Genomic DNA, 22500 nt, shown 5'->3' with positions numbered 1-22500 from the left:
TAAATAAACTGAAGAAATATCTCAACATTTAATTGAAAAATCAAATATAAGGCAGGTGTGGCTGTGTGATAAGAAATTTACTTCCTGACCACATGATTCCAGGTTCAGTCCCACTACACATCACCTTGCATAAATGTCTTCTACTATAGCCTAGAATGAAGCCTATTATATATACATATGTATACGTGTGTATTTGTGTATGTCCTTGTATTTGTGCTCGTTCCCCACCACTGCTTAGCAATTGGTATCAGTTTGTTTATATCCTCATACCTTAGCAGTTCCACAAAAAAGACTGACAATAAACACCAGGCTTAAAAAAGTGTATTGGGTTCAAGTTGTTTGACTAAATTCTACAAGGTGGTGCCCCAGCATGGCTGCAGTCCAAATACTGAAACTAGTGAAAGATAAAACCTATCTGTAGTCCCCAATAGTAATTAGTAATATTTAACAACTGATAATTATTTATATTTACATGGAATTAAGAAATGAGAACTGAATCATACAAATTTCTCTTTAGGGTGTTAGCTACATATGTACAAAACATAAATTTGTTATAGTTGAAATGGAAACTAGTTTAAACTAGTTTATTGACTGGCTCAGTGGTTAGAGCGTCGAGCTTACGATCGTGAGGTTGTGAGCTCGAATCCCGGACCGGGCTGTGTGTTGTGTTCTCGAGCAAGGCACTTTATTTCACGTTGCTCCAGTTCACTCAGCTGTAGAAATGTGTTGCGACGTCATTGGTGTCAAGCTGTATCGACCTTTGTCTTTCCCTTGGATAACACTGGTGGCGTGGAGAGGGGAGGCTGGTATGCATGGGCGACTGCTGGCCTTCCATAAACAACCTTGCCCGGACTTGTGTCTAGGAAGGTAACTTTCTAGGTGCAATCCCATGGTCATTCATGACCGAAGGGGGTCTTTATTGACTGACTTAGCAAGGGGTTGAATTCTAGTAAATGGCACAAATAATTAAAAATTAAGTTGACAAAACCCCCACCCACAAAAAGCAGTAACAGGAGGTAAAAAAAAAAGCAGTATATGAGAAAAAGAATCGAGATTGCAAGGCAATGCATGAGATGAAATAGAGACATCATTGGGGTGGTGGTGGTGGTATGGCGAGCTAGCAGAATCGTTAGCACGTCGGGCGAAATGCTTAGCGGTATTTCGGCTGCCGTTACGTTGTGAGTTCAAATTCCGCCGAGGTCGGCTTTGCCTTTCATCCTTTCGGGGTCAATAAATTAAGTACCAGTTAAGCACTGGGGTCGATATAATCGACTTAATACCTATGTCTGTCCATGTTTGTCTCCTCTATGTTTAGCCCCTTGTGGGTAATAAAGAAATAGGTGGTGGTGGTATGGAATGATAACAGAGCCCTTACTTTTACAGGCATTAAAAAGAAAGTGACATGAGAATGCTATTATGAAAGGTTGCTAAATGAGGAGCATGATTGGGAAAAAGAGGGTCTACTCTTAATAGTTCCATCACAGAGACCAGTCATTCAAGTTGAGAGCAGTTTGGTGGATTGAATGATTAAATACATGAATGGCAGGGAAGGCAGGGAAGGCATTTGGTCCTTCAGGAATTACCACTGAAATGCTTTAAGTATTTGATGGAGCAAGACATAGACTAGTCACCACATCATAAATTAAGCAGTGTGGAAAAGTATCATATTCAACCACTGGTGGAGTAGTATGGCCACTAACTTCTAAAAGACAAAGGAAATGTGTTAGAAAGAATAAACAGCAGAAATTTAAAACTGTTAGATCAATTTATGAATGTTACCATAAGGGGACTAGCACAATTGATTAAGAAGAAAATAAATAAAGATGTGATGCAGCTTAGTTTAGTGCCTGGGAAAAAGTATCCCTGATGTCTTCTTGCTGGGACACCTGTAAGTGTTATATTTAGTGGGTGTAAACCTCTATACTTGGTGTCTGTTGAGAAGGTCTACAACAGGGTTTCAAACTGTGTGATTTAGTGGTTATTGAGAAAGTTTGGGATTGATGAATAGCATGTAAGAGATGTGCAAGTTGTGTATAGAACTGCAGTCGAAAAGGTGATAGGTTGTAATGAGTGTAGTGATAAAGTGAATATGATGGCAATGGTTCATCAAGGCTTATTCCTCAACCTACTTCTGTTCGTTATAGCCTTCCAAGCTATAACAGGAGAATTTAAGATTGGTTAGTTATGTAAACTCCTCAATGCATATGACCTGGTTCTTATAGATGGATACAGTAGTATAAGAAAAAATTAGTTGTAGCATAAAAATAAAAACAAAACAAAATTAGCAGTTCCAGTCATAGAAACAAAGTTAAGAATTGAGAGGCCTCAAAATAAACATAGCAAAAACTTAAAATATTTTTAAGTAGAAGAGAAAACAGAACTCTGCTATCATCAGGGTTTTGGCCATGCTCAGTATGTAGAAAAGGAGAAGGAAGGATTTACAGCCTAAAGAATGTGTGAACATGAGTAGACTTACTGAGTAGAGTATGGCTGCCCATTGGTAGACTAAGGGAGGGAATAGATTTTACATGCAGCAGGTGCACAAGGTCAGTAGGTGCTAAGAGCACATGTCAATAGACTTCCTTCAATGCCCAGGCACCTCTCTAAGAGGACCTAATTTGCAGTGAGCTGAGTGGTAAGAAAGCATATTAGCTAGAGAAAGAACTGGTTAGTAAAAGAACAGGGAGCTCTGCTGGTAACAAAGGGTTTCGTCCTTGAAGTGAAGTGTAAATAGTACAACACTTGCTGCATGATGGTGAGATGTGCACCTTAAATGCAAATGACTTACAAAACAAGAATGAATTGAAGTGAACATGCTCCACTGGATACTTGTGTGCATGAACAATAAGACACACTTGAGCTGTGAGAAAAACTGTACATTAGAAAAATCAGATGTGGTGTGTGAAAGATAAGACTGTTTTGGTATAGGTGTCTGATGCATTTGGTTGACTGCAGGTGTAAATATGTTGAGTACTCAAAGTGATTGGAACTTGTGAAAGAAAGAAACTGAAGAAGACTTTTGATGAAGAACTGAAGATAAATCTGAAGTTGTTGCATCTCATGGAAGAGACTACAAAGAAATGTGTGGATTAGCGATATTCTGAGTGTGAGAAGACCCATTCTCCTGATCAGGCTTGGTGAAAGAGATGTTAAAAGTTGCATTTATATATATTGGTGTACATATGTATATGTGTGTGTATATAGGCTTATACTTTTCGGCATGTATGTGTAAGATCAGGTATGCATGTATGTGTGTGTGTGTCAATATATGAGTCAATATGTACACACACACATTATATTATCAAGGTTCCATCTTTGGCCTGCTTGATAGCCTATTATTCCTCTACTGCACCTATTAATCATCCTTCTATCATTCACCTGTTTTATTATACATTGCTCTTATCATTTACCTTTCTATTATCCATGCCACTGTCACCTCTGTTTTGCTTACCTTTACACATACCTCTAAGATTGATGCTCCTCTTCTTCCTACTCTGACTGTACTAAGCTGCTAACTTGACTAAAAATGAAAGTGATTCTCTCTGGTTGATCATATGTTGTTTCAAATGTGACTATGGGTGTCATGAGACCTAATCAGACCCTCTCTCCAGATTTCCGTCTTTCATTATATCATATAGGTGCAGGAGTAGGTGTGTTGTAAGTAGCTTGCTTACCAACCACATGGTTCTGGGTTCAGTCACACTGCATTGCACCTTGGGCAAGTGTCTTCTACTATAGCTTTGGGCCGACCAAAGACTTCTGAGTGGATTTGGTCGATGGAAACTGAAAGAAGCCTGTTGTATATATGTGTGTGTGTGTGTTTGGGTGGGTGTGTGTGTGTGTGTGTGTGTTTGTGTGTCTGTGTTTGTCCCCCAACATTGCTTGACAACTGATGCTGGTGTGTTTATGTCCCTGTAACTGAGCAGTTCACCAAAAGAGACCAATAGAATAAGTACTAGGCTTACAAAGAATAAGTCCTGGGGTCAATTTGTTCGATTAAAGGCGGTGCTCCAGCATGGCTACAGTCAAATGACTGAAACAAGTAAAAGAGAGAGTAAAAGAGTAAAGAGAAAGTAATACTACCACCCTTGACCATTCAACATCTTGAGGCATAAAAAGAGATGTTATCAGACAAGCATGTACCTCTCCACAATAGCCAATTGGCATTGAAATCCATCATTTACTCTCATCATTCAACTATGTCTTGCTATCCATCACTTCTCCTCTCAGTGTTTGGTGTTAAGAAAGACATACAGCTGTAGAAGCCAAGCCTAAAATGAAATTCATAAGTGAAATGTGGTCTCCTCACACCCATCAAGGGGTGTAAAAATTACTTTTCTATGTCGTCATACAAAACAGGTGTAAAACAATGTTAATGCTGATGATGGTAGTGGTGGTGGTGGTGGTAGTTGCAGTAGGGATGATGACGATGAGGATGACGATGGTGGTGGTGGTGATGGTGATTGTGATGATTATGATGATGATGATTATGATGATGATGATGATGATGATTGTATGCATTTCTAGAACAGAAAATAGAAAGTTTCAGTTTACTAACTATCAATAATTTCTCAAATCTTTTCTTTCAGGTGAGAGTTCAGGTTTCGGACAATGGAGTACCACCAAAATCAGTAAATTCCATATTGACTGTGACTTTCATCAGGAACCTATATCCACCTGTTTTCAAAGATGAAAATTTAAATATAAGTGTTCCTGAAAATCTTCAACCTGGAAGTTCTATTGTCCAAGTATCTGCAGAAGACTTAGACACAATCAGTCCTAACAACAAAATAGTATATGAAGTAGTAACACCTATTGAATATTTTTGGGTCAATCCTGTTTCAGGCGTGGTGTCAATTTCCAAGTCTTTGACACAAGATTCTTCAAAACAATCAGTTTATTCTGTAAGTATTAAGGAGATACTCAGTATTTTTCATAAAGGTAGTTTTTCACTTATATTTCTCTCCAGGGTTTTAAGATGCATTTCAATTATATATACTCTCTAGTTTCCATTGCCACAAAAATGTTTTCCTTCATTGTCTAACATTAAGTTTTTGGATCCACCTGTAAATTAATCCTTATATAAAGTTTGAGTTGAATTAAATTATTTTAGCATATCATCAATCTGGGAATACAGGGCTTAACTGGTTGAAACCTTGAAGTCACTGTCAACAACATTCATGTTTAAGAATAATAAATTTGTACTCTGCAAAAGTATAGAGTAGCCAATCAGATTAACGTAAAATTATTTTTAATGTAACTGAACATAAAAACAAAAATTAATTAATATATATGTATATATAGGTGCAGGAGTGGGTGTGTGATAACTAGCTTGCTTACCAACTACATGGTTCTGGGTTCAGTCCTATTGCATGGCACCTTGAGCAAATGTCTTCTACTATAGCCTCGGGCCAACCAAAGCCTTGTGAGTGGATTTGGTAGACGGAAACTGTATATATACAGTAGACGGAAACTGTATATGTATATATATGTGTCTGTGTTTCTCCCCCCAACATCGCTTGACAACCGATGCTGGTGTGTTTATGTTCCCGTAACTTAGCAGTTCGGCAAAAGAGACCAATAGAATAAGTACTAGGCTTACAAAGAATAAGTCCTAGGGTCAATTTGCTCGACTAAAGGCTGTGCTCCAGCATGGCCACAGTCAAATGACTGAAACAAGTAAAAGAGTAAAGAGTATATATATATATATATATATATATGAAGAGCTTACTTTCAAAACTAGATATATGCATCGGAATGACTTTTGAGTAATTGTTTAAAGCAACTTGAATATATCTGATTTTGATTGGAAGACTAAGATTTGCCTGCTGTTTATATGGCATCTATCCCAGTTTGACTGAAAAAAATTTCATGTGCATGAAGCCAATAGTCCAAGATAAGGTGGATCCTGATAATAAGGATAACAATAATGTCAGAAGAAATAATCTAAGTAATTAGGATAATCCAAAGTAGTTTGGTTAATTCCAACATAAATAATTATATCAGTGTTTGCATGGATAAGGCAAATAATGATATGAATATTGTATGCACTAATAATAATCTAACTGAGGAATAGCAACAATGACCAAAATATATATCACAACAGCAACAATAATAACTATAAAAATAGTTATTATAAAAATAAAAATAGAAACAAGAATAGAAAACCAATAATCAATTTTGGAAACAGAATAGTAAAAAGAATGTAATTGTAGAGATAGGAAAGTGTATCCTCTGAAAACAAGTATCTCTGTAAAAACGTTATATACAAATGTACTGTGAGAAAAGGTGCACGTATATATGCATTTATAGCATTTCAAGCATTGCTGGAGAAATCATATTGCATCATTTAAGAACATCTGCAAAAGAGAAAGCACATCCCTCACTGACTCGATCAGGAGCTGCAAAGAGAAAAAATATGCAATACAGAATAACATGATCAGCAGTATAGAATGCATAACCATACAGTATATACTCAAAATCATTCAATCTACACTTGAGAGGGACAATGTTCGTTATACTGAACAATGATAGCGTCATGAACACGCACTCTAAAATTGTTGAAAAATGCAACCATAGACTCAAGATGTCGTTTTTGGATTGTGGCAGAAACATCTGATATTTAATATCAAATCAGTCTCTTTTGTATTCATGCATGTATCTATTGATTTTTTTTTATATTGATGAGTATTTATATTGTGAAAGAACTGCAAATGTAAACTGCTATTTGTATGAAAGTCTGTACACTTATAGCATATATGTATTTATTATTACTTATTAATATTTATATATATATATATATGTATGTATGATGTATAAATTTATTATACATTTACTATGAATGTCTATTGAATGTATAAGTATATATATATATATCTGAGTCTGTATCTTTCTTTTAGTTGATTATCAAAGCCAGCGACATGGGTCAGCCTCCAAGATCATCTGTGAATACAGCTACAGTGACAGTGAATGTGTTGCGAAACAATTTTGCACCATTTTTTGAACCAAGTTCACGTAGCGTTACTATTGAAGAAACTCTATCTATTAAGCAGTTTGTCATAAGTATGACTGCTTTAGACAAGGACCATGTAAGTGTAACAAATGAGAAAATTATTGGTTTCTATCTAGTTAAAACAAACAGTTCAATGGTATTTTTCTATGGTAACTGCATTGCATTATCCATCCATGCATCTATCTGCCCATACATGCATCCATCTTTTCTGCCCTATATTCCAGGGATGGTCACAGGGAATAGAGTCCCTTGGCGTCTACTCCATTGGATCCAATCAGAAGCAACCATCATTAGACTTTTTAATTAGATTCCTAAGTGTTACCAACTGAGAGTATAGATATTATCCAAGCATCTCATCTTTGTCTTCCCGAGGTTTCCTACTGGTTGGCTCAGTTTAAAGAATCTATCTTGCAATTCTTTCCAGAGAGATTCTGATGAAATATTCATAGTATCAGAGCTGTGACCTCTCAATGTGAAATAATAGCAGCTCAACCTAGAAAGATACACTGATTTCTGACCTATGCACCCTATAAAGTAATATTACTCCAAAGATTCCATTTTGGCCACTTGTCTTTGTAATTGTACTTTTTCACTTATTACCCAACATTCATGATCATAGGTGAGGACAGGTACAGAAATAGGTGAAGATGGAGTGTTTGATTTTTTTACCCACCTCTTCTGAGGATTACATGCTGAAGCTGGTGCATTACTCTGTCAGGGCTAGCAATTTTAGCATCCAGTTTTGCCTCCTGCTTCCCATCACTCATGAATATCACTCTGAGATATTTAAACATCTTGACTTGCCTCAGCGATGTTCCACTAACAAGCAGAGTGTACTGGGAAGACTTTTTTGAAAAGACTGGTGTCTCAGTCTTCACAACACTTGATCCTCATCTCTGCTTTGCAGCACTCAGTAGTGAACCATTCAATGCATGCTGAAGGTCCCCCTCTAATGACCCAAGTAACATCATGTCATCTGAAAATACCAGTTGACCACTCATACACCCAGCGATTGTGATAATACTTTCAGAAAGGCTATGCATGTCAAGCCAGTTCATAAAAATTAGCTAGAACGAAATGCAATCCTGACTGAAAATATAAAATACCTTCAACCCTCCATCAGTTTGGACATTCACTTGACTCACCATAGGTCTCTTGTCCACAGTTATAGGAAAGATGTTACAGTACAGAATATCAAATGATCATGATGATGGAAGAGCTTTAACATGTTCTTTCTGACTAAAGAATTTTTGTGTTACTTTGAAAAGGGGGTACCCCAACAATATCTATATACCCAAACCAAATATAAAACAACATGGCATCAAGCAGTAATTTTTACTATTCATGATTAAAGATGGTGTCCTTAATTAACAGCATTCAGTTTAGGTCATTGAGTATGAAAGATTATTCATACAAGTATGAATATGACTAATCAAGTCAATTAATAATGAGGTCATTCTTTTTCTTCTAATAGTTCTATAATACAGTAAGTTATTCAATATTTGGATATCAACCAGCAACTGATTTCTTTAATATATCTAAGAATGGAGATGTTTTCGTCACTAAAAGTCTGGAGCTTGGCACAGAAACGAATTATACTGTAAGTTAACATTTTCCATAAAACACAATTTCTGCTTTCTTATTTTTAAACTGAAATTATTTTTTTACATTCAAAAAAATATAATTTGAAGATGAAGGGTAAACTAAATCAATGTGTAAAATGATAGAATTCTTCTTCATCATCATTATCACTTTAATGTCCAATTGTCCAGGCTTATATGTATCATACAGAATTTGTTAAGACAGATTTTCTATGCCTGGAAGCTCTTCTGACCACCAAATCTCACTTGTTTCAAACAAAGGTAATATTTTACCCTAGTATTTTGAACAATGAGCACCTCAAAGTTTTGTTTTCTTTTGTTTTTCAAAAACATAAAACAATAAATTGTGTCCTTTTCATGGATCAGTGATATTATTTTCAATCAATAACCAAGCATTAAGACAAGAAGACACGAACATTCACACGCACGCACACACACACAGATCTACGTATATATGCACATATTTATAGACATGTGCATACACACACATATATATAATATTTGAGTATATCATATATATATATGTCTCGCCTTTACCTTCGAAACATGGAATAGATGAAGCAGAGGCAGCTGAAGAAGGGGAATTTTCCTTGTGTTGTATGTCTTGTACTCTGTTTTTTTGTTGTTTAAAAAAATGTCCGTTTCCTTGGTTTTGTTTCTACGTTTTCGTTTCTCATTGTGTTCAACGTTTTTTGGTGTCCTGTACCCATATATGCATGTATATATACATATATGTATGTATATATGCATATGTTTTATTTATTATTTTGTTATTATATATATAATGTATTGTTCCATGATGGTAAAATTAACAAAAATGTACTCCATCTGGTGAGAGATAGATATTATTTAATAGACACAATACATGTTTTTATGTGCTGTTAATAGTTTTATATGTTGAGAGATATCCCAAACATATTCATCAGGTATAAACCATATATAATGAACTAAAAATTGAATGTGAGAAGTAATGTGAACAGTTGAGAAAGAAGCGTATAGAAAACAGGGAAGATAAAAAAAAATAGAAAACGTAAAAATAAAAATTAAAAAGTAAAAAAGTTTAAAAAATTAATCAGGTATAGGCAGAATTTTCCAATTTTATCAGCATGCAAAGAAAGCACTACAGTTTAGTAAATGATTAGTATGGGAAAAAAGTTGCATAATGATGAACTGTTTGATGTATCTATGGGGTTGTACAATAGTGCAACACCTGTGACCTTGTGGGTTTATTTGTATTAAACACATTGAGATCTAAGTACCCATCTCATGATGTTGATCTATACTGAGAGGACGGTTCGGGTATTTCCCATGGGTTGTGATAGTCACCTGAACTCCTATAGACATTTCCATAAGCCTAATGAGAAACTCGCCTGTATACATAAACTGTCTTGTCATCTTGTAATTTTTAAAAACCTGATTGCTAATAATATCAGAGTGTCTAAAGAAATTTTTGAGAAAGTAGCCCCCTACTATAACAAAGCCCTAGCCAATAGTGCCTTCAAAGATAAATTAATACATAACCCATCTAATATTAATCAGAATAATAATAATAAAGGTAAAAATGAACCAAGGAAAATTATTTGGTTCACCCCTCCCTTTTCCCTTAATGTAAAAACTAACATAGGTCAAAGATTCCTGTCTCTCCTAGACAAACACTTTCCAGTAACTCACCAATAAAATAATAAGTAAGGAAAAAAGATGGGTAGTGGTGTTAGTGTACTACCTGTTATTCAAATTATAGAGTTCTGGGGTTAAAACGAAAATTATCTAATATATACCACATAATACAGAGAGAAGAGAATATACCAGATCAGTATTGTTTATAAGTAATTGGGTATGCCGTTATTCATTAGTTACATTTCTAGCTTGTTTTATAGGTGTTGTGAAGGTTAATAGGTAATTAATATGTATGGGTCACTATTATATATGATTAAATCTGATGGGATAATACAAACAGCCCTGGGTTAATAGAGTTAAATGATGTGCTGCTTCAGTATCACATACAACACCCATAATAGTTTCCAGATATATAGATTGATTAGGGATAGAAACTAGGGGACTAGGAAAAACTTTACTAGAAATTAAAAAATAGTTAAAGTTAATAAAAATAATTAAAATCATTTTAAAATACTTTCAGTAATTTTATTATTCTTTTTGCAGTTGAATATTGTGGCTACTGACAATGGTTATCCAGCAAAACAGGGATTTGGTATTCTGAATATTTTTGTGAAACGAAATTTTCTTGCACCAGTATTTCAAAATTCTCCTTATCAGAGAGATGTTTCGGAATCTACTTCTATTGGCAGCACTCTTTTTACAGTTACTGCCATGGATTCAGATAAGCGAGTAAGTATATGAAATACATACATATATATGTATATATATACATTACATATTCACAAATATCATCATCATTGTCATCAACATCATCATCAACATCATCATCATCATCATCATCATCATCCTTACCTAACGTTCACTTTCCATGCTGGCATGGGTTAAATGGTTTGATTGGAACAGGTAAGCTGGAGAGCTGCACCAGGTTCCAGTCTAATTTGGCATGGTTTCAATGGCTGGAAGCCCTTTCTAACACCAACCACCCCAAGGGTGTAGTGGATGTCTTTTACCTGTCACTGGTATGGATGCTGGTTACATGACACTGGCATTAGCCACGACTGCAGTTTCACTTGACTTGACATGCCTTCTCAAGCAGTCATTGCCTCTGTGAGGCCCAACGTTCAAAGACCATGCTTTATCACCTCATCCCATGTATTTCTGGGTCTGCCGCTTCCACAGATTCCCTTCACAGTTAGAGATTGTTACTTCTTTACACAGCTGTCCTCATCCATGTGCATCACATGACCATATCAGTGCAGTCGTCTCTCTTGCACATCATATCTGATGCCTCTTATGCCCAGTTTTTCTCTTACGAGACTTGCACTCTGTTGCGCATGCATACTATTGTTGCATAACTAGTGAACATACTAGCTTTATTTCTTTCAAGTATTTGCATGTTCTCTATGGTCACAACCCACATTTCATTTCTGTGTAGCATGGCTGTTTGCACACAGGCATCATACAATCTGCCTTTCACTCTGAGAAAAAGGTCCCTTGTTATCAACAAAGGGAAAAGATCTCTGAAGTTTGCCTAGCCTATTCTTATTCTAGCAGCTATACACTTGGAACATCCACCTCAGATGCTGATTTGGTTACCTAGATAACAGAAGCTATCAACTACTAGGTATACCCCTGTCATTTGATAGAGTTTATTTTCTGTATATTCCTGGTGTTGATTGTATCAGTACACCTGTCACACAAAAAGACAATTTTCCTTGTTAACCTTCCTCTGATATTGCTGCACCTCTTATGTGTCCAGAGCTTGCATCAAGTACATCTTATGGTGTTTCTACCTACACCTTTTATACATATTAAGCAGGGCCATCTAGCAGAAGAGATTTGTGATTTGTCAGCTTTTCTACTTAGTATAACTTTGATTTTCATTAGATTAGCCCAAGGGTTCTTTGATTCTAGACCAAGGTCATCAGCATAGAGGAGCCCCTAGAAGCAGCTAGGGGCTCCTCTACAATGAACAAGAGGAGGTCAAGGACTTATTCTTGGTAAACCCCTACTTCTACCCTGAATTCATTGTTATAATTGTTATATTTGTTACCAACTCTCACCTTACTGATAGTATCCCTGTACATGGCTTGTGCATCTCTCCCCAACCACTCATCTATCCCTAGTTTCACATCTGCCACCAGATAAAGGAGTGGAGGACCCTGTCAACGGCTTTCTCCATGTCAACAAAAGCCAAATACAGGAGTTTATGTTTGACTAGGTACTTCTCCTGCAGCTGCCTTACCAGGAATATAGCACTAATGGTGCTTCTTCCTGGGACAAAACCAAACTGTAGCTCATCTGGACTAACTCTCTTCCTAATTAGTTATGTTATGACCCTCTCCATAACTTTAATCACCTGATCCAACAATTTGATACCTCTATAAGTATTTCTAAGGCATCACCTTTACTTTTGTAGCAGTTGATTATGGTGCTGCTATACCAGTCATTGAGTATGACTCCCTTGTGTACAATCTGGTTTACTATTTGGGTGACTAGACCATAACCTACATCACCAGGTATTTTAAACAGCTCATCAGTGATTTCTGATGGACCAATGAAGTGGCTTTTCTGGTCTTCATATCCTTCATGGCTTTATCTACCATGCTACTCTCTGTTCAGATTGCTGGTCTCTCTGCTCGATCCGCTTTAAGCAGACTCTCCTTCTCACATGCATTTTCTACATTCAGTAGCTTTTCATAGTGATACTTTCAGGCCTCTTTCTTTGCACAGTCACTAACTGCAAGTGAGCTATCATCCATGCAAACACTCTTCTCTCCAACAACATCATGCTTTTCTCTGGCACACTGTCTTGCAAGCCAGAACACTTCAAGCCACTGGTCCTCATGCTGCAGAACATTGGCAAACTTCTTCTTTTCTGCATTGCCCCTAGCTAAACACACCTGATTCTTAGCTTCCTTCTAGCTGCCTAATACAGCTCCATGCTACTGCCATCCTTCCAGTTTTTCCAAGTCTTTCTTTGTTCTAATGGCCCTCTCACCTACACTGTTCCACCACCCTAGGTCTGGTTGGGACTTTGCACCACCCACAAATTTGGTCTGTGACTCTCAGTAAGTTGTCTCATAGGAACTTCCAGTTATTATCTATGTTACAAGTTGGTAACTTCTCCTTCTCCTCCTCTTTCTCAGCAAATGCTTCAGTTAAGATGTCTCTAAATGTCTGACTATTCAAAGGATTCTCAAGCTTCCATACCCTTCTTTTCCAAACTGGCTTGCTTCTTCACCAGGGAAGGACTTTGCATTTATGAGCAACCGTGAATCCCACTTTCTGGTGAGAATGTAATCAATCTGGCTAGCATGGTCACCGGATTTATAGGTTGGATGGAAGCACTCCGTCGGTTACGACGATGAGGGTTCTGGTTGATCCGAATCAACGGAACAGCCTGCTCGTGAAATTAACGTGTAAGTGGCTGAGCACTCCACAGACACGTGCACCCTTTATGTAGTTCTCGGGGATATTCAGCGTGACACAGAGAGTGACAAGGCCGGCCCCTTGAAATACAGGTACAACAGAAACAGGAAGTAAGAGTGAGAGAAAGTTGTGGTGAAAGAGTACAGCAGGGATCACCACCATCCCCTGCCGGAGCCTTGTGGAGCTTTTAGGTGTTTTCGCTCAATAAACACTCACAACGCCCGGTCTGGGAATCGAAACCGCGATCGTATGACCGCGAGTCCGCTGCCCTAACCACTTAGCCATTGCGCCTCCACTGGATTTATAGGTTATCAGGTGACTGGCTAACTTTCTGAAGTTGGTGTTGCAGATCATTGAGTCATTTTGCATCACAGAACTCCAGCAGTTTAGTTCCCTCCGGTTATGGGAGAATCCTGAATACCCCCATGTGACTAAAGCTAGATTAACTGATTAAGAACTGTGTGAACTGTCAGGGGGCAGTTGATGGTGTTAGTACAATCATATTGTTTTATTGTTAGTTTGATATGTGGTGGTTTAATAGTCGGCAGTTGGACAGTGAATCCTTAAGCTTAATGTCAGTAGCCATCCCCTAGTTTATGAAAAAAATTACAAAAATCCTTGTATAGAACTGTGCACTTCGCAGTTCCAGGAACACAGTGTTTGGTTGTTGTGTGCATGATCCCATGTCCAAAATAGGGAACTTCACATCAGGGAGAGACAGCACTGTTGTTCACACAGTGCCAGTGAAAGGTAGTGTTTCTTTTTGACTCTGTGTGTTGTGCTTAAAAACATGTTTATATTCTTGAATGTGATAAAGTGTAGAATTAGATTATTATCCTGCTTCCAGCTACAGTGTTGCTGCCAGGCTTTGAAAAATAGGGCAGATTTTCCCCACTTATTTTGTGATTTAAGGATTTAAAAAAAAAAAACAAGGGGGAATTCACAATGGTGTTCAGTGAACAAATTAAACACACTACCCGGCAGTGGCTAAGACATGAAGTTTATGTATAAATATTCTTTTTATATGTTTGTTTCCTTTTACACAATATTAAAACAAGAGTTAAAAATTTTCTGAAGCAGTACCCCCACTTATTCTATCTATGAGCCACCACTGGTACAGAGAAACTGTAGGCTTGAAAATAGCCAGTTCTGAGATGCAGAGGTCACTGTAGTAGAGGCATGTAGAAAAGGCAGAGTGAGATAGAGAAGACTGCATGTCTGTAAGCTAGCAGTTGGAGTAGTACTATGAGTTGTTTAGTTTTCTTTTGTATATAACTGTAGTATTGTCATGGATCATTATCTTGAGCTGCAATATAAACTAAAATTTTATTCATAGAATATTCTCCACTCATTTTCTTAGTAACAGAGAAATCTGGGTTTGGACCTTGCCCTATGGATTTTATATGGCTATAAAGGAGTTAGTTATATGAAGAACACCATGCTGCACTAATACTTAAAACTAACTGTCTTTGAGATGACCTCACTCTATTCTAGTTTTTATTTTTCCAGTGTAAAAGATGAATTTCTACATCTTGGTTAGAACAGTTCTTATTCTGTTTTAATATCATTTAAACGTATACATAAAATTAAGTAATTTAAAATTAGAATACAAAGATATAAACAAAACTATTTACCATAAGAAAAGTTTTCTGACAATGTCTATATGATTTATGTCTTCTTTTTATAGAGACCTCAAAACCAGGTGAAATATTTCATGGCATCAAGTAATGCAGTAGAAATCCAGCAATATTTTACAATTGATGAAACTAGTGGAGAAATCAAACTAATAAACAGTTTGACTCAGGATACTTCAAAATCTTCATTTCAGGTAAGGGAGAACTTTCTTTTATCTAATACTTCATGTTCTTCAAATCTGGTAAGCTTCTTTTAAAACATTATGTCCATTCAGGTGCTTAGTTGCCTTCTGATTAAAGAAATTTGACTTTTCTGTTGCTAGAGCTTTTGGAAACACCTATAAAACATGGGTAGCTTCACAATATTCCACAAATATCTAATTTGTTAAAGCTGCCAATCACTACAAAGATTTTGATTAGTTATTTACATGCCAGAAGTTGTCTCAGAATTGCCAGCTGTTATTCAACATCTTTATTTAATTCTGGTAGCTTGTTTGTGTCAATCATGATCTTTGCTACTGGCTGAATATTCTCCAGTGACAGGGCAATGCAATGTAATGCAATGTGGAGCACATATTATTTGCTACAGATAACAAATGGAGAATCCTTGTAAAGCTATTCTTAGTCTTCTTCATTGATATTCTTCTTGATGTAATTCCTTACTTTTTATAACACATTCTTCATTTAAGAGTATTGTATTAGACCTTCATATGAGATTTATCATAAATTTTCTTCATGTTACGTTTCAAATTTTAATTTTAATAAAATTTTATCGTTATAGATACTGATGTAAATATTCCTTATAATTATTCAACATAGATTTGTTTTTCATAGTATGACTTTAACATTTTACAAGAAATTCTACTAATTAATTCATCTGATTTTTCTTACAGTTCAATATCGTGGCTATTGACATGGGGAAGCCACCTCGTCAAAGTAATCCAGCCCAAGTAGTTGTAAATGTTCAGCGAAATGGTTTCCCTCCAGTTTTTCCACTAGGAAATTATGAAACGACTATATCAAGAAATACCTTAATAAACACAAATATTTTTAAAGTTACAGCTTCTGACAGAGATACGGTAAAGAGATCTTTTTTGCTGAATGATGAAGAGACTAAGATAATAATAATGACAATAAGATAATAATAATAATAATAATAATAATAATAATAATAATAATAATAATAATAATAATAATATAATAATAGAAATAATGATGATGATGATGATTTCATTTATTTGCCACCAGGGTGAAGGATGAGGGAGACAATACAAAACAGACATAAAGTGTTGGGGTTTACATATAATGAAATGATAAATGAATAAATAAATAAATAAATAGCAAGGAGTAAGTATACACGGTATATCCTGAAAAAAAAAGGTACATATACATAGTATACAAGGGTTAAAAAAAAGGTGGGGGTGATAGAGATGTAGTCCTCCTGATACAGGATGACCTCTTGGGATAACTGAAGAACCCCCTCTGCCCAATATCTCTCTGAACACCAAGGGCAAGTGCCCCCTCCAATTTCCTTTCTCTGAGTCACAGGTCTACATTTAGACTGGTACCAACCACACTTGCCATTTTCACAACTTTCACCCACCTTTCAATAAATTCACTCAAGGACAGCACTTCCCTCTCCACCCTCAGTTTCCTTTTCAAGTAAAACTTGCAGAAGTCAATGAGACCTCTACCAAAGAGGAATGTATCTGTGCTTATGCCTTTCAGCCTTTTCCACCAGACAAGCTCTTTCACCAGAGATATAAAAATAATAAGAATAATAGCAAATAACTTGCCAAATACATAAGATAAAAAAATAAGACTTGGAAAACCCTTTTAGCTGTCATGAACAATGGTACTCGTGATTTAGCCTTATCCTTTTATGAACTGGGTTTAAATATCATGAATTTATCTTTCACCCCTCTACAAGTGACAAAATAATTACTGGGGGTAGATAAAATTAATTATCTTTTTTTTCCAGAATTCTATAATTTTAATCCAGAGTTAGAAACCCTCCCTTCCCCACTCAACATAATAATCACCTTAGCATCTTCATTAACCAGAAAAAGTCAATTGTCTTACTGCTCAGTACTGGAGAGGTAAATTCACACTGGCTGGTATCATGGTTCACATAACCACTGGTCCAATTAAGATGCTTAGAGTTTGGATTAGGTGAAATCTTCAAATAGATAGGAGCTAAGATGTGGTTATTAGTAGGATGGCCAGTTTCATACAGAAAAGGGGTGAGAGAAGACTAAGTTGGGTAGGGGTATTGAGTGCATTCATCATTTCCTCAATTATTACTGCTTGAGTATCTGTTCTTTTGCAAGTGTAAAAGGGTTGCATCTGTCTATAAAAGGAGCCATCATGATTGATATAGAAGCCTGTACTGAAGCTTTGATATCTGCAAAGATTCCAGAATGATGGTTGCTGCGTGTTAGGCATGTCTTCCAACTGCTTGTCACTTGTCAGTGCTGAAGTCCTGAGTCAAGCAAAAACCATAGTTTGGTACCTGGCATCTGTAACAGCTGTAGGCATTAGGGTTCTCTATTTGTCAGGTAAAATGGCCAGTAATACATCAATCATAATATATATAAAGATTTAGAAATGGACAAGAGTGCTGGCGTTTTGAAGGAGCTCCAGGTATTAATGAAAATAAAGAGATATCTTGGAGCAGTTTTAGCCATGGACTATGGGCAATTTCCAGAAATACTCGTCCTGCTCGTGCTACTGGAGCTAATACTTCTCAATACCAAATTTTTTTGATAGTTAATTCTGTGTAAACCTCAACAGTTTTGTAATTAGCCTTTGTAAAGCTCCTTCATTCATCATTCTTGTCGAAAATAAAAGAAATCATTATTGTCTAATCAGTCTGAAATGTGTACAGAATATTGAAACTTTTCTGCATGTATTCATTCAGTGACATTGTTAAGTTGTAGGACTTTTCAACTAGCTGTTGTTGCATTTGGGACACATCCAGCAATTGGTCAAGTTCATCGTAATAATTATTCAGCCACCTTCCATTGTCTGGAAAAGTCAAAAGTTGTTTTCTATTGAGTGGCTACGGAATAAAAGGTTGCATGATGGAGATAACTGAAAGGACCATGAACAAACTTTCTCCTTGGCTAAACCCTCATCAACTTTTTAAAAGGCATTTTATGTACCCTGCTAAAACAGGGCATGTAAATAAAGACATAAATAATGATATTTTCATTCAATATTTAGGTCATTTAAAAATTACATTTTAATTATATTCTCTTTACAAAGATCAATGATATATTTTAATTTTTATACATCCCTCCCAACTTTTTTTTTGTTGTTGTGTGTCCTGCTTTGTCCCTGATTCCATCTTGGAATATAAGTTGATGGTTCTTACTTATAATTCCAGAAAAGTTATTTTAAATTAAGTTACATTGTTTTTTAGATATCTTACTTTAGTTTTCCTTCATAATTCTGAAGCAGAGTTACTACAAAATTAAAATACTGAAGATGTAACACTACTGTTATGACTGAAGCCTTGTAATATCTGTTGTACTGTGCTTATATCTGAATACCGAGCTAAATATTTTCACATGTTTAAAATTACTAGAATGAAAGTTGTATCATGGAATGCTTTTCTCATTGCTAATCAATTATGTTTGAAGTGGACTTGATATGTAGTTTTATGTAAAGGTAAAAAAACAGGATTACTGAATACCTTAAAAGAAAATTTTTAAAAACTGATCTGCTTAATGAGGGCTACTGCAGGACTAAACAGCAATAAAAAGTAATATACAAACTCTTTGAGGAAGAACATTTTTTTCCTGAATATATTCCTTGCAATAACCTCTTGGTTAAAATTGTACTGAAATAGTATACCATAATTTTAAAAATTTAAATATTCATTTTTGGATTTTGAATCTTATAGGTTTCTCCATATAACAAAATTTCGTATGACATTATTGGAAACCCAAAAGCCGACGAGTTCTACAGAATTGACTCAACTGGTCAGATATCACTCAAGAAATCTGTTGATCGAGAAGATGAAACAGTTTACTTTGTAAGTTTAACAAAAAAAATATTTTCATATTTTTTTCATTTTGTCATTATATCTTAATTAAATGTTCATTTCATCAATTCAATTGAAAGTTTTAAATATGAGTAAATTTTCAACTCAACAATTATTTCATGTATAAACAAAGCTACTTTATGAAAATCTGCATGATGCTGAATGTAAAGAGAAAAAATAAATTTATTCATGATTATAGCTATAATAAACATTAATAGTGAATGAAAATATTAGTGGTGCAGGAGTGGCTGTGTGGTAAGTAGCTTGCTTACCAATCACAGGGTTCCGGGTTCAGTCCCACTGCATAGCACCTTGGGCAAGTGCCTTCTACTATAGCCTCGGGCCGAACAAAGCCTTGTGAGTGGATTTGATAAACAGAAACTATGTGTTTGTGTGTCTGTTTGTTCCCCACCCCCAACATCACTTGACAACCGATGCTGGTGTGTTTATGTCCCCATAACTTAGCGGTTTGGCAAAAGAGACCGATAGAATAAGTACTAGGCTTACAAAGAATAAGTCCTGGGGTCGATTTGCTCGACTAAAGGCAGTGCTCCAGCATGGCTGCAGTCAAATGACTGAAACAAGTAAAAGAGCAAAAGAGGGGAAACATTAAAATAATAACAAAACTGTTATGGAATGTGCAGAAATGTACAGAATAATGAGCAAATAGAACAGAGGTAGCTGTATCAATAAGTGCAGACATGGCTAAATGGATAAGAAACTTCATAACCACTGTGAAACAACTTATCCAAGAGCTTAAGGCTAACCACTGATTTGTGAGAGAATTTGGTAAATGGAAAAAGAAGCTCATCATATGTGTGTGCGTTTGGGTTTATATGCTTTTTATTGGCATGTGTATCAAGTTTCTAACTTTATGTTTCCTTCTCACTACTTGACAATTGGTGTTTGTTTTTGCCAAGTAGCTTAAGTGGTTTGATGAAAAAAAAAAAAGAGATCAGTAGAATAAGGTGTTAGTCTTGATATAAATACCAGGATTGATGTGATTGATTAAAACTTTTCAAACTGGTATCTTAGCATGGTCACAATCAAAGACTGGAACAAGTAAAATAACAATCGAATAAAAACATGTGGAGTGGAATAGTCAGACTAGGCAATAGACTTTTATCAGATAAGATGTTTCCATGGTTATTGATTTGTAAATTTAAATGTTGATTAGTATAACTTCTTTTTTATACAATTTCCCTATATTCTGTGTGAAGGACATAGTAAAAATCTTTAACAGCCCCACAAAGGCTGATGTCTGGATAATATTTTTACAAATGAGATCTTCTCCTTCATATAAACATAGCATTCTATAAAGATCTTCAATTAGAAAATCTGAGGTTAATCATCAACATATAAATTTCTGATATTTTGCATGTCATTTGTTCTTTGCCATAGCTCCATATTGCTTATGTATTCGGGCCATCTAATTTTAAGTATACTATGCAAGCATCTGTTGAAGAATGATTGTATTTGCTTATTTGACTTAACTGGGAGCAAATATTTAAGAAAAAGTGGAAGTGGATTGGTAGCACAATTAGAAAAGACACACCAAATGTAGCGAAAAGTACTTTACAGTGGAACCCGGATGGATATAGAAGGAGAGGTAGGCCTAAGAACTTGTGGCGGAGATCAACACAAAAGGAACCAGAGAATCGGGGACATTCATGGCAGAGTATAAGTACAGAAGCCAAAAATTATGTGACATGGAATTCAACTATAAGCGGCCTACACTCCGCATTGGAGGGTTAAAGGCATAAACAAAACAAAAAAATTTGGCATATCTTTGTGGATACAACATCAACCAGGAAGTACATCTAAGATAAAAACCATTGACCCACATTTCAATAATTAGACATCTGTTCCTGTTTTTGTTTGATATAAATGAATATTAATTTAATATTAAGTATTGAAATTAACTACTATAGCATTAAGCTGACAAGAACCTTGTTGGTAAATGAAACCAGAAGGAAGCTAGTCTTATGTGTGTGAACACACACACATGCACATGTATGTGTGTGTGTTCTTGTCATTGAGTTCAGACGTCCCTTTCATAAAAATTGCACCATTCACTTGCAATCTTCCATAAAACCATGACTTGCTTTTGAGCTGTTTGTGTTCAAATGATCACAAAACAAATTAATTTACCTGGATGATTGATGAAAGAAAGATTATCAATATGTAAAAAAAATCTACTTCAACAAATTTTGTCTGTTCCATGGAAGCCTCAAAAAGTGGACATTAAAACATTGATGATAATGATTGTGGTGGTGGTGATGATGATGATGATGATGATGATGATGGTGGCGGGGGTGGGGGTGATGATGATGACAACGATGATGTTGCTGAATATCAAAAAAATTAATCAATAACTTACATTAAAACTGTTTTAACAGTTCTTAATGTTTTCTCGTGATATAAGTGTTTTAGCATTCTGTAATTGTTTTTCCTTGCTTTCATAATGTTACCACGTCCCTAAGAGTTTTTCTTTACTGTTATCTTTTAGATTCGCGTGCGAGCACTTGATGGTGATCTCCAAACTTTAAACCGCAAATCCGCAACTGCTGTAGTCACAGTTTATATCAATAGAAATTTATTTGCCCCAAGTCTGACACAAGCAACTTATACACAAACAATTAAAGAAACTGATGCCCCAGGTTCAGTTGTCCTAACATTACAATCAAATGACAATGATGTAGCGGTATGGATTGTTTTTCTCCTTATTTGTTCCTTATACTTTTCAACTTCTGCTTATGACTCATGTTTAAATGTAATTTTCATATGCTATGAAATCATTGTCTTTTTTGAGCCATACATCTAAAACCAGGATTTCAGAAAATAGTGGCAACTTAATATGCCTAACATTTAAAGACAAATTTGTAACAATTTTTAATGACAGTGCAAAAATTAAATATGATAAAAAATACTTCCTTTAATATTAATGACTTACATTCTAACCAATCTATTTAATAGGTTATTTTATGATATATAAATATCATTAATAGGTATAAGAAACATGTTACAATTATTGGTAATGATTCCTATGTAGTGCATTGTAACAGAATGGTGTGCAACTCAAAATACTTAGGTACAACACAAAATTATATGAAAAAAAAATATGAAAAATTTAAACAACTATGCTTTGTCTATTGA

At 35.5% G+C, this 22500-nt stretch overlaps 1 protein-coding gene across 1 annotated transcript in view; it reads left to right on the top strand.

Annotated features, from left to right (window-relative positions):
* LOC115211772 overlaps positions 1–22500 on the top strand; it is a 412137-nt gene that overhangs the window by 155706 nt on the left and 233931 nt on the right. Inside the window, exons 43-50 of the mRNA XM_036503112.1 lie at positions 4590–4904; positions 6900–7088; positions 8487–8612; positions 10774–10959; positions 15350–15490; positions 16190–16375; positions 19204–19335; positions 21854–22048. Coding sequence (XP_036359005.1) covers positions 4590–4904; positions 6900–7088; positions 8487–8612; positions 10774–10959; positions 15350–15490; positions 16190–16375; positions 19204–19335; positions 21854–22048 — 1470 coding nt within the window. The remainder of the gene's footprint in view (positions 1–4589; positions 4905–6899; positions 7089–8486; positions 8613–10773; positions 10960–15349; positions 15491–16189; positions 16376–19203; positions 19336–21853; positions 22049–22500) is intronic.

The sequence above is a fragment of the Octopus sinensis genome, linkage group LG5, assembly GCF_006345805.1.
Source record: "Octopus sinensis linkage group LG5, ASM634580v1, whole genome shotgun sequence".
Lineage (NCBI taxonomy): Eukaryota > Metazoa > Mollusca > Cephalopoda > Octopoda > Octopodidae > Octopus > Octopus sinensis.
Note: the sequence above shows the minus strand (reverse complement) of the source record. Positions and strands in the feature narration are given on the sequence as shown.